Source organism: Trachurus japonicus, chromosome 5 (assembly GCF_045865225.1).
Source record: "Trachurus japonicus isolate A0001 chromosome 5, Traja_1.0".
NCBI lineage: Eukaryota > Metazoa > Chordata > Actinopteri > Carangiformes > Carangidae > Trachurus > Trachurus japonicus.
This window is the reverse complement of record NC_140911.1, coordinates 36,179,148-36,192,484: the sequence shown is the minus strand read 5'-3', so window position 1 is coordinate 36,192,484 and position 13,337 is coordinate 36,179,148. Positions and strand designations below refer to the sequence as shown.

Below are 13,337 nucleotides of genomic sequence, written 5' to 3'. Positions count from 1 at the left end.
TCTTCCTGTTTGTCTGTTTACTGGACAGATTGCAGATATATCTCAAAGAACCAATTAAGAAATATCAGTGAAATGTGTTGGAAAGTGGGAATATGGGCTGAGGCACAAGTGATTAGTTTTTGGTGCCAAATAGATCAATGTACAAAGTATAATTCAGATCATCTTGTATACTGGATGATTAACTTTTCCTTGCACCACTTTTGCATCCACATAATTGCTAATACATAAAGACAGTAGATGCTGCACTTAGTTCAATGGAAATTATTTGGCACCCAAAGTCCATGACTGTTTACCATTATGTTGATTTTGATGCAGTCAGAAACTGATTACAAACATTTTAAGAGAGTACTTTCTTAAAATTTTTGTTTGCTTGGCTTTACAAGCCCTTTGGTAATAAAACTTTACTGAAACTGAAAATAGCAAATTATTCAGTATTACAAAGTAGACTCTTTAAGGTTATGATTTATGTCAACTGTATGGAATATACTGTATAACATCACACCTACTGCATGTTACTTGAATCACCTAGAGCACTGTCAAATCATTATCTGTCATGCCTGCGGCTTACTATAATCACCACTGGCTTTTTGAATGAGCCCTGAACCAGTTATTAAAAGCAGCCTCTGTCAGGGGGAAATATTGTTGACACAGCTATCACATGGCCTGTGTTGAGGGATTGTCCTCCCCCACATTACTGATAATATGACAGGATCCATCATGTAGGAGAGTCCCATTTACACTAATTAAATCTGTCCCTCTGTTAACCACCTTAGTAACAAACTAACAGCAACAGCCAGTCAGAACGATGGGCAACACGCAGACAACATCACTTGCCAGAAGGATAACGGCATAAAATGCAGTCATTTTGAACTGCCAGAACGTTAGCCTTGCAAACACTTAGTTTGCATTAAAGCAGGAATAGAAAAAGACTATCTGTATTCAACCATCTTGCAAACCATTATCTTTGCTTGTATGGCACAGCACCAGGTGAGCTGTGTATTATTTGTCAGAAAGAAAGGAAAGCATGCCTGAAGCAGACAAGGATAAAAAAATAAAATAAAATAACAGTGGGCAGTTTATAGCATTTGTGGGTACCATACACAGAATACAGGTACACCACATAAAACCACTGTTAGTCAGAAAAATCTCTACATGTACACATAAATGCATATGTAAATCCCAATCTGTACAATAGATCATTATTTTTCAAAGTCAGATGACCCCTGGACATTTTTGTCCACCTCTCACACTTTCCCAACTCACCACAGTCAAATGAAAGGTCACCGGGGCCTGATTTTTAGCAAGGAGGTGTATCTTTGGGTAAACTCTGGATGTCCCAAATTTAAGAATGAAAGTCAAGTCCTCATTTTTTGGACCTGTAATGCATTTTTACAACACCCATGACCCTTCAAGTGAAATGTCCACCTCCGTCTATGGGTTTTTTAATGTATTTTAAAGTAAAAAATGTAACTAACAAATATCACCACGAAACTTCCCAAGTTTATTACTCACATTAAGACAAATACTTTGGGAGTAACTGATGTCTAAATTTTGTCCAGGGGTCACGGATGTGGTACAAATTGAAGGATCATTTGAGGGTTATGTAACATGTACACACAACAATGTGTGTATTTATGTAACTATTTATAAATATGGTCCTAATTCTTGTCTATGCTCTGTTCTCCCCATTGTACAATAAATGCTTTGCACATATCTGAAGGTAGCTATAAAGCCATGCTGACATGTCATTTTACAGCTACTGCTACTTATTTGTGGTGTCAAGTTGCAAAAGACTGCCAAGTATTACTCTGCAGCATTATCTGTGATGCTGGATGATTCATCTCAATCTAAGAAACAAAAATGATCTGCACCCACATGAAAACAAAATAAAGAGCCATTTGTCAACACATTTCTTAGAATAACCTGATCATTTGTCATTCAACTTGCTTGTGTAGAAAAGAGTAGAGCCAGAACAATAGCTATGCAGCTTGTCCACCTGACCGTGTCAGGTGTGAGTGATTTGAGCTGCTTAGCTATTGATCCAAGCATATCTTGCACATCCCTTCACAACTTATCTGTGGCTATGAGCCCCAGTGAGTCATATAGCTCAAGGAGAGAAGCAGGAATCCTTTTTCAATGCAAATGACACAGCCTGGGGCAGAGCACAGCCTCAAGTAAAAGCTGCCTGAATGCAAATCTCACACTGATTCCATTCCTTTCAGCTACTGTGCCAGGGCAGTACTGCAATGCCACCTGTTTTGCCCTGTGGTCTCAGGCATAGCTGTTTTTTTTTATAACTGCACCAGCATTGTGTTGAGCATATCAATGGTTCTTAGTTTGTCCTGAGGTCATCAGTCCCCATTAGTCCTCCCATCATGCTGGCCTGCTCTCCCTGCCTTTCCTCCCACCAGAAGCTGCCTCCTTCAGCTCTTGTTAACATTTCCATGTTTCCCACATTCTGTGTTATAAACTGTTTTCTTGTCTGTAACAACATCTATTGCACGTCTGCCCGTCCTGGGTGAGGGATCCCTCCTCTGTTGCTCTTCCTGAGGTTTCTCCAATTTTTCCCTGTTAAAAGGGTTTTCTATGGAGTTTTTCCTCAGTGGATGTGAGGGTCTAAGGGCAGAGGATGTTGTTATGATGCCATGTAAAGCCCTTTGAGACAAACTGTTTGTAAAAATGGGCTATACAAATAAAATTGCCTTGCCTTGCCTTGCCATGAACAACTGCCCACTCTTCACATTAAACCACAATGCACCCTGTTTTACAGACCAAAGATGCGACAGACTCAGATTAGATGGCAATCAAACTATTTGGTTCGTGGCTTCTAATTATATTTTTACGAGTTTAGTTTTAATGTTTGCATCTCTGCATCTCTCTTGCACACCCAAATGAGACAAACACAACAAGGTGAGGGGTCAACAAACAGAGGGATCAGCTGTGAAAAATACATTGTCCTCTGTGAGAAACATCAGATGACTTTTCTCTCAAGAGCAAATGTAAAAACTTCTGCAAGACTGCAGAAGGGTAAAGAGGTCAAGGCGAACAAAGATACTGTTGAACACTTGAGGTTATACTCACTAAGGTTAGGACTCAGTGTAAGTAACACAGATACTTGCCACGTTGTCATGGTATCTCTTGTGTTAATCTTTTCATTGCTGAGGTTCCATGCAACTCGTTTAATGAAAACTATCTGTCAGGGGGTGAAAAGTGAAGTCAGGAGTAAATGTTGGCATCAAACACTGAAGCGTGTACAGAACTCACGGGAGAGGAATGCTGCCTTAAGCCTAATAGCTGTAACAAGCTGATGTGCTGTCACTGCAGTGTTAAGAAAAACCCACATTTCTGCAATAACAATCACAAAGTAATTTTGGCAATATTATTCTAAAACTGCTGACAGATGTGGTGGATGTGCTGACAGTCCTAACACCTTGATGATGGAAAGTGCTATTGATAGCTCTTCTTTAAAAGGCAGCCTATTGACTAAACCCAAGTGGAAACGTGCACTCAGCAGAAATCCCCCTGCATGAGAAATTGCCAAGACCTCACTGGGACTTGCACAAACACACACATACAATCCACAGCCGTTTGTGCTCACAACATGCACACAGCAGACATGTACACACACACACACACACACACACACACACCTGTGTACAAATACAGGCCCCTCTTTTCAGCACAGGAAAGCCCACAGGAATCCACCCCATGAAGTCAACTGTCATGCAGAGGTTTCTGAGCACACTTCCTAGATGCACAGGTGGGGGGGCTTCACCAAATTCACAGCCACGGCATGATGCAGCCAGAGAGGCTGGGGAGGGATAATTGTGATAAGACCTAACAAAGAGACTTTAGAATAGTTCAACCAATCACATAAAGTTAGAAAGTAAGCAAAAGCTAGTATATTAAAGGAGAATTCCGGTCATGTTTTACCTTTTTACCCCTAAATCGTTGTCCTGATGGTCACCCAGTGTTGGGGGGAGCAAAAAACGACGCGACTAAAATTAATGCAGACAAACCGTTACACCATCGCTAGCTGGCGCTAGGGATAGCGACAACGCTAACAATTCGTTCAACCAAAACAAACACTCAAAAAACAATCAAAATCTATGGTACATGACTGGAATCCTTATGACACACCACTGAACTCATATAGTGTACAGTATAAACAGTATCGATTTTGTGTTTTTGCATGTAGTCATCACCTCAGACAGCCGAACTCTGAAACGTCCTGGAAAGACATTACTAACCGATCGCAGAGATATTATGGACATTACCACTGCACTGCTCCACCGTTTATTTTTGTAAAGAAATCATCACAACAAGGAAAAAGTGTTTATTTCTGTGGCGGGGAGAGCAGGCGCTCTGTGATCAGATAGTAATGTCTTTCCAGGATGTTTCAGAGTTCGGCTATCTGAGGTGAGTGACTACATGCAAAAACACAAAGTCTATACTGTTTATACTGTACACTATATGAGTTCAATGGTGTGTCATAAGGATTCCAGTCATGTACCATAGATATTTGATTGTTTTTTGAGTGTTTGTTGTGGTTGAAAGAATTGCCCCATAGGTTAGCGTTGTATGGTGTAACTCCGGTTTGCCTGCATCAATTTTAGTCACGTTTTTTGCTCCCCCAACACTGGGTGACCATCAGGACAACGATTCAGGGGTCAAAAATGACCGGAATTCTCCTTTAACTTCAGCACTAAACTACTTTAGTATGTTTGTCATTATCTGGCAAATGTTCCATACAGCCGCTAATGTCCCCCAAGTGAAAGTTGTATGAGATAGGAACTACTACTATTATATTTCAGTGTTTATTTAATTTTCTTTCATACTGATTGATGATATTCTGATTAATTGAACCAGAGAAGTGGATGGTCACCCTCCCTAGCAGGGAGCAGGCAAAAGACAGCTGCTGTCTGAGAGCAATCAATAAACTATCACCTTATCATTTACTGTGCTACGGCCTTGAAGCAAACCATCCTCTTGACTGTATGAAAGATGCAGTCAGTGTCGGATCATTTCACTCATACACCTAATAGTCCAACAATAAAGCCTCTGAATATCAACTGGATTTTAATGTTGCCATATGTGGATAAATATGTTTTATGTTTCACCAAAAGCACAAAAGATAAAAAATATCCCCAGTGGCATAGAACCACGTAGTTTGCTTTGGAAAGGTTTTGACATATCCAACGAGCAGGAGAGTGAGTGAGCTGTCACTACTGTAACACCATCCTACATGCCCGCACAGTCTCACAGGTCTTATCAGCTCTTTTAACTTGAGCCGCATCCGAATACAATAAAGATTAATTGAATTGTACTTGTGTCACTCAAATCAGTAAAAACAACCAAATACTCAACAGAAACACATCTTTCCAGAAACCCTGGTCCTCATTAGTCTGGCTCATACAAACATACAGTATTTGCTGAGACACACAAAGCAATTTAAGAGAATTTATGGTATTTGACAATTTTCTAGTAATTTGAATTTATTCTTAGGCATTAACAAAATTCATGAGTGGTCCACTCCTGTTCTGTGAGCCTTTTCTCCACAGGAGGAAAACACCCTAATTTGACTTAATAATCATAGTGGACTAATTTGTATTAATATAACACGCTATTGACAGATGTGCAATTTACATTTTGTATTGTTAAATGTACCGGTTAATTGTTTTGGGTCCTCTGATATGACTATTGACACCATTTATATTGACAGCAAACTTCTGCAGTGTGAAATTCTCCTTTTTACACTTGCTTGATATTTCTGTGAATGAAGCTTTCCTACAAAGAAGAACAGGCAGCCTTATATGGTAATTTTAGGGGCAATGATTATGCTAATAATGATCAAATCTCACAAATGCACACCTCCTCATTAACAGGTTCATCAGACTGAAACAAGCAATTTATGACAATTTTATGTGGTTATGGGAATTTGGTGAATCAAACTTTTAACATTCATGTTAACAACTCTCACAGAAAAAAGCAGCATCATTTTAGGACAAGAACACAATAATATTCTTGCATGAGGCCAAATTTACCAGTTGATTGTCCACACATTCCTCACAGGTGTTAGTAACACTCGTCAGTGACCACTGCACCTCAGTTAGGTGCTGAGTTCCCATTTCCTCCTATTACATCCTGGCTCACTGGTATTGTAAGTTTTCACTGCTGCTAAATTTTAGTTCTTTTCCAGGAGCAATAAAGAGTTTCATTATTGTCTTTCTATTGTACTACAAGAGGTGTAATACAACCTCAGAGCTTCAGTGAGTTGCTATCAGAAAGTGACTACAGAGGTAGGAACATGTTAAACATTCAGTAAGAGAAAATAAGTGTCACAAACATGAGTTAATATTGGTGTTACTTTCCACTGCTGGAGACGACTTTTGGCAAGTAAAGGAATGAAGCTTGGTGCACAATTCAAAGATGTTTTCTTAATTAAACAGCAGTTAATGCTAATGTTGGCTGTAGCAGCAGCAAGAGTTAGCTACTAACAGCTCCTTAAGCCATTGGTGTTATTTTTGGTGTATTCCTGCCACAAAAAATCTAAATGTTTGCCATGAAAAAGATCTTACAGATTTTGGAATGCTATAAAATATTTCAAACATTTTTTCTGTGCTGTGAGCATGGCAAATTAATTGTATCAGGGGTGGAAGCAGAAATGGACACTTAATACTTAAAGGACAATTCCAGGCAAATTCAACTCTGGGCTGTATTTTCTTAACATTTTAGGTCTAAAAGAAGGAATCTGAAGATTTTCAGTTTAATTGCTTATGTTTTGCGTTGCGGTGTGTCTGTCCCTGCATCGCCGGCATCCATAAATGGGAGCGGATGCAAGTTCTGCTGCTTAGGCTGTTTACATTCCTCAAAGCTGTATTTTTTTTTTTCAATTCGCTCCCGTGGTGATGCAGGGACAGACACAACTACCACAAAACAGGAGCAATGAAACTGAAAATCTTCAGATTCCTTCTTTTAGACTTACTAATAAGCAGAGGAATCTTGTTGTGTGATGCACTGTGTATTCTGACGCCTTTCTATCAGAACCAACATGAACTTCTTCAGCAATTTGAGCAAAGGAGGCTTGTCGAACCACACAGGCCAGCCTTCGCTCCCCAAGTGTATCAATGAGCCTGTGGCCGGTTCACCACTGCTCCTTCCTTGGACCACTTTTGATAGATACTGACTACTGCAGACCGGGAACATCCCACAAGAGCTGCAGTTTTTCAGATGCTCTGACCCAGTCGTCCTTGTCAAACTGGCTCAAATCCTTACACTTTCCCCTTTTTTCCTGCTTCCAATACATCAACTTTGAGGACAAAATGTTCACTTGCTGACTTATATCTCCCACCCACTAACAGGCGCCATGAGGAAGTGTAATTATTGTCACTCACTTCCCCTGTCAGTGGTCATAATGTTATGCCTGATTGGTGTACCACAGGGGTTACATGGAATAAACATGTTCATTTGTGATGCGAGGGAACTGACTTTTTAAATTAAATTCATCTCACTGCATAATAAAGTGTAAACAAGGCTGATCCAATCATACTGTATGCATCATCATGAATTAGGCAACCCAGTGATTTCCCTCTAGAATTGCAACAGCAACAACACTTTATACTTAACATTACCACTACTCACTGTGGGTGTGACATGCCATCTGTCATCTAAATGTTGTACAAATAGATGCAGCGTAACATCACAGAATCTCATACCCACTGTGGTGTGTTTGGATGGAGTGTAAGCATGACATTATCTCAGACAGAATGACATGACAATGATGTAGTGTGGTGTTGAGTTTACTTTCCCCACCGTCCTTTAGTAATTTTCCCCATACTGTGATAGGAATCAGAGGCAACTTACCAGCTGGGTGAGTGACTAACTGGAACATCTGTCAAAATGAAGAAAACAGCAACCATGAAAAACGACTCAGTAGCAAAGGAAGCACATATTTGAAAGAAAAAAAGAGAGAGAGAGTAACTCATCTTTAAGCACTTTTTTTTTAAAGTGAGTTTCTGTTCAAACTCTTTTACTTCTAGTCTATAGGAGAATCTATAGCCTCAACAACTGAATCACACCTGCTTGGAGCAAATGTTATCTGATTGTTAGGATAAAACATACAACTGCACAAGTGTAAGTGAGTCTGAGATACTTCAGCAGATAGAGTAGCTAGACAATCACAAGGAAAAAAACTATTTTGCATGGTGGCGCCGTGCTGTCAAAGCACAGGTACAACTTAGGTGCTGTTAAATAAATGTCACTATTGATTTCCTATGGATTCCACCATGTAAACGCATGTCATCTGGTGAGGGAGTCTCAGCTGCTCTCAGCTCTCACTTACATAACAGACCTCTCCTACAATCTACTACACCCAGAATTCCCCTATGTTAGCAGGTTATGACTCTTCTTCTGACTTCTATTACGATTCACTGTGCAACTAGAAAAAGGTTTAGAAAAAATATCCACCAGCTACAACATTAACACGTTGCTTGTGGGGGGAAATGTAAAACAACTTTTGTCCAATATTAATAAAGTAGTAATTGATTCGGTATAGACTAGTTTTGGACAGTAACGTAATGCTCGTTAGCCTAACTAGCAAGGGTTAGGGTTAGGCTACAATTGAAAAATCGATAGTAAACTCTGTTAAATATTTGTGACTTGTTGTCTCACCGGGTGATGGATGAAAATGCTCACGTTGTGCTCCGTTAGCAAGCTTTCCAAACTTAGCCTGTGCTGATATGACGTCTATTAGTCGAGGAAAACTGAGTATGACGGACTATGACGTTTGTCGAGTGTTTGCTGTCTAATTAGTTTCAGGTGTGCTAGCAGCCGAGTAGCCTACCCTGCTATAATGTTATGGTCATCCCTCCTCTTCCCCATGCAGATTTAGGTGGACAGCACGTCTCTAGTAGGCTATGTAGGCCTAAATATGTGGAGATACTACAGTGGCTGTGAGCTAAAAAGAAAAACAAAAAACAAACATGTTACCTTCAGTAGAACTTGATGCTACATCCTTGTTGGGAATGTCCTCCTGTCCAGCAGGAGGTGAGCTTTTGGGAAGCTGGGTGGTGTCTTGTGATACTGCTGTCCCACTGTCCTCCTTAGTTGACGCCTGCACAGAGCTGATCCCTTTACTGTCCGCCTGAAGTTTGTCCTCTTCAGCGCTGTCCTCAAACACAAACTCTTCACCTTGTTCCTCGTCTTCCTCCTCCTCATCCTCTTTTGGTGGTTGCTGAGAGATCACAGTCGACATGATTCCTGGAAAGGTGACATAATGTAAGTGTATAACCCGAGTTAAAATTTACACTTGTGACTAAAAAAAATTAATACAAAGAAAAGACTGGAGGGCCTGTGACATTCTCTGTTTTTTATCAACATAGCAAAGCTGCTTAACAGAATGTAAAATACATTTTAAGATACAAATCTGTGTTGTACCAAACAACAGTGGCCTGAAATGAACTTCTAACCTCATCTTGTGTTCACAGCAAAACATTAGACTGAAATCTGCAGTCTTCTTCAGTGCCAACAAGAACATTTTCTTGAAAGTCCATGAAGAACACCCTGAGTTGAACACCTTATTTTTTATTTTCCTGCCTGACATGAACTAGCTCAGATGCTCAGACAGAGACACTCCAGCACTATAGCCTACATACTGTAACATATGGCAGTTGGAAAGACTGTTAGTTAAATCAAAGAGTTTGAGGAGGCTTAGTGGCAGATTAATTAAGATATCCACACAGTGATGAAAACATGTGCCCTCAATTATGCGACAGGCTAATTTCGTCTTGTCTTATCAATGAAAACAGGTAGCAGCCTCTGTGTTTTAGGAATTGATTTAAAAACAACTGAAATCCATCAATACAGTCTTTGCAATCAGCATCTACATGTTTTACAGTGTTTCTGGGATGTTATTTCTTCAGCAAATGAGGTCATCCCTGTAAACTGTCAGTTGTAATTCCTGGAAGTTCGATTTGTTGTTAGCACGTTTCAACACAAAATGGAAATTTTTCCATTACACACACAGACCCTGAAGTTATTAAATTTCTGTAATTGTTTCTTTATTTTTACATTGTGGGGATTTTTTTATGACACACAGGCTCTGTTTCTGTACATGTCAGTCTACACCCGGCATCTGCTTTGCATTTTGATTAGCACTGAACTCCTTCCAGTGCTGGAACACTGTCCGGCCTGATGAGGTAGTTTACCGCGCTCCTTCGGGAAAAATGACACCATGGGGCGGAGGCAGCTGAACACGGGTCGCTTGTGAAAACATCCCTGAACCATGCTGCTTGTGGATTGTAAAATTCATCGCCAGCACTTTCTGTTTAACCTGGATATGAGATGTGTCATGTTAGTTATGGCTCTCAAAAGCTTTTGGAATCCCGAATTCCCAAGCACCGCCGCACAGTGACGCTGCAGTTAAAAACAGTCCTCACTTCTTTAGATGAGTTTTAAAGAAGAGGGAGGGAAATAGTTCTCTGCTTGTTTACAAGAACAATATGCAGCCTTTGGACCCGGTTACCTCCTCTGTGCCACAAACACAGTTTCTCCAGTCATCCCACTCATTGGTCAAATCAACAATGACTCTTTTGTGGAGGGAAAACTTCTGCCCAGCCTCAGAAGGCATTGTTTCTACATTTCGTCACTGCAATACTGATTAGCTCACAGGTCATCTGGACCACGGCTGTGCACTGTATGGTATGGATCATACAAAGTTAATGTGGAATAAAGGACTATTTTGTCAAAGAAAGATGAAATCTTACAGCATAAAGTTTAAGTGGAAGTTAAAGGAGCGGTATGTAAGAATTGTTCCTGCAGTCAAATACAAAACACAGCAGCGCGTTGTTTCCCCTCCCCTACCCCCGGACTCCAGGTTGCCAGACAGCTAACCTCTGCTCTGCTCACTCACAGTCAGTCTCAAAGTCTCAAAGCAGAGTAAAAAGCTAAATATTCATCAACAACCTCACTGTTTTATTGTTCACGTCACTCAGACCAGAGACAGGGCCGGGCTCATCTCATGACCACTCCTCACGTTCACCATCACTTAATTTACCATCGGCTCCATTTCGCCACATTTCCTCCCTCTTTTCTAACTTTCACTTTGTAATTATTATTATAGCTTTAGCTGCTCAAACTAACTAGGCTATTTGCTCACAACAGAAAGCTGTGTGTCAAACGGCAGAGCGACAAGCCGCTTATTTCTACTGTGTGATATCAAGGAAATATGACCATAATAACCGATAATAGAAAACAATCTTCTTCTTTTTTTCGCGATCTCATTTTATCTCCCAGCCGTAGCTGCAGCTCAGTGGTAGCCTAACTGGCAACCCGGATGATGATTTGCGGTCTGCAAAAAAATGTTTTGATGCGAATATTCTGGCTGTATTGTTGTTGGTGAGTTCAGTATGTTATATGAACATTATTCCTGAGTCTCTCTGACATATTAGGATGATTTTACGCCAGTTGCTTTAGATTTCTTACATATTGTACCTTTAATGCCACAGGTGGAGGCCATGCTGACGAAACAATCATTCCGGAGTGAAGGGGACTGAGTAAACATTAGATCACCCTGACATCTTGAGGATGTAATTGATATTTCCACATTGTTACAAATCAGCAGACAGCAGGGGCCTTGACTAAAAGTTCAGCTAATACTCACCCAAAACTGGAACCCAAAAAGTTTTTCACTTCCTCAGAATCAAAATGACAGGTATTCTGTGCAAATGTCTTTGAGGTAAGGCGTTTGGACAAGTCATCAAACAGACTCCATCTTAGAAAAATAAAGAGCCCCAGGAGTGGTGCTGTGAAAGCTATTCTTGAGGGGAAAATAAGATACATCACAGAATAGAGATGAAACCAACTCCTACACACCCTGTCCCTGACCTACATAGAGCTCTGGAAACTCCACCGCTCTGTACCAAATGTGGTAATGAGTCAGTCGAATGTGTACAGAGGAAAGTGAGGTATTTGTGCACTTTCCTGAGTGATCTGTGGCAAACCAGGTCGCATGTTGGCAGTGCACATCCTGATGTGCAACATCGAATGTTTCATCTTGCTTTAAATGTAGTAGTTCTTGGATTTGCATATTTAGTTGCATTTTTACATATGTATATTTTTTTCTGTCATTTCCTTTCAATTGCAATCTTTGATTACTCAGTCATATCGTATGGGTACGTGGCATCTGATTTGTTGCCCGATGTTGCCAGATTTCATCTCAGCTCCCTATTGTACTTTATTTATTGCACAATGCAGTAAGGATGTGTAATCTCCTCTAAAGGACAAAATTAAATTACAGCGTTTAAAAACAGAAAGATCAGGGGAGAGAAAGGGTTTTCTATCCAGTAACTGTATCAAAAGCTTTCAGTCAGGATTTTGCAAATCTGCCGGGCTGCATATTTAGTTCTAGCCAATGATTTACACAGAGCTATGTTTAACCAACTGCAGACAAACCTCACAGCCACTGGTCAGTGGCAGTCGGGTATATCAATGGACAACGGCAGAGAAGAGCAGCTGGTGACGACTGAATAAACAGCACTGCAAAATCTTAACAGAAAGCCACTGAGAGCACCCCCCACTTTAGGGTTTTCCTTAACAGAAAGCGGCACACAAACATTGAACAGACAATGAGAGAGCAGTGGACCATTGACAACAACAAACTGTGCCAGGCAGAGATGATTCTGCTCCTGGCGCTTGTTTCTTCTTCAGCTTCCCCGAGGACTTCCTATCGAGAGATGCGAATGCGACTCGGCCAATTTAGGAACTGCAAACAGCTCCTTGAGAACAGACGGAATATGTCTTTCTTTGGCTGTCAAAAGGCATAACAATTTGAGTGGGAAGCTGTTCACAGACATTTGTGGATTTCATGGGTGCGCTTTTAAACACAGCATAACCCAACCAAAGATTTTTCAACACAGAAGAAGCTAAGCCTATTGCATTATATATTATGAACGTTATGAATATTTTAAATTTAACTTTAAATTAATTCCTGAAGACTGTGCGCCAAAGGCCACGTAGAATATCACATCACACTACAAAAGCATCATGATAAGAGGGTTATCTATGCATATTTGAGATTTGAGTTTATTCCTGCTTTCCTCCTGGTTGTCGTGGTGTTGCCCCTGTTGAGACATTCGGGGATACATTATTCATTCAGGCGCCAGTCTGGCCTTCATATGCCCTCTGCAGTGTAGAGCAAATCCACTAATGTCTGTCCACAACAGCAGTGATGTGCTGCTGGTGTCACACTAGTCAAGGACACAGTGGGAGTAACCTCCACCTCCCATCTGCCATTTGTGCTCACAGCATAATAGTGTACTGGTTTGGGTGTGTGTGTGCTG

The 13,337-nt window shown here is 40.6% G+C and overlaps 1 protein-coding gene across 4 annotated transcripts in view; it reads right to left on the bottom strand.

The window, feature by feature from the left end:
• The window catches only part of arhgef10la (Rho guanine nucleotide exchange factor (GEF) 10-like a), a 128,507-nt gene that overhangs the window by 100,026 nt on the left and 15,144 nt on the right, over window positions 1-13,337 (bottom strand). For all 4 annotated transcript variants that reach the window (XM_085777776.1, XM_085777773.1, XM_085777775.1 and 1 more), the window contains exons 2-3: window positions 8,989-9,258; window positions 7,864-7,891 (exon numbers count right to left, since the gene is read on the bottom strand). In XM_085777776.1, coding sequence (XP_085633902.1) covers window positions 7,864-7,891; window positions 8,989-9,253 — 293 coding nt within the window. In that variant the 5' untranslated portion in view covers window positions 9,254-9,258. The remainder of the gene's footprint in view (window positions 1-7,863; window positions 7,892-8,988; window positions 9,259-13,337) is intronic.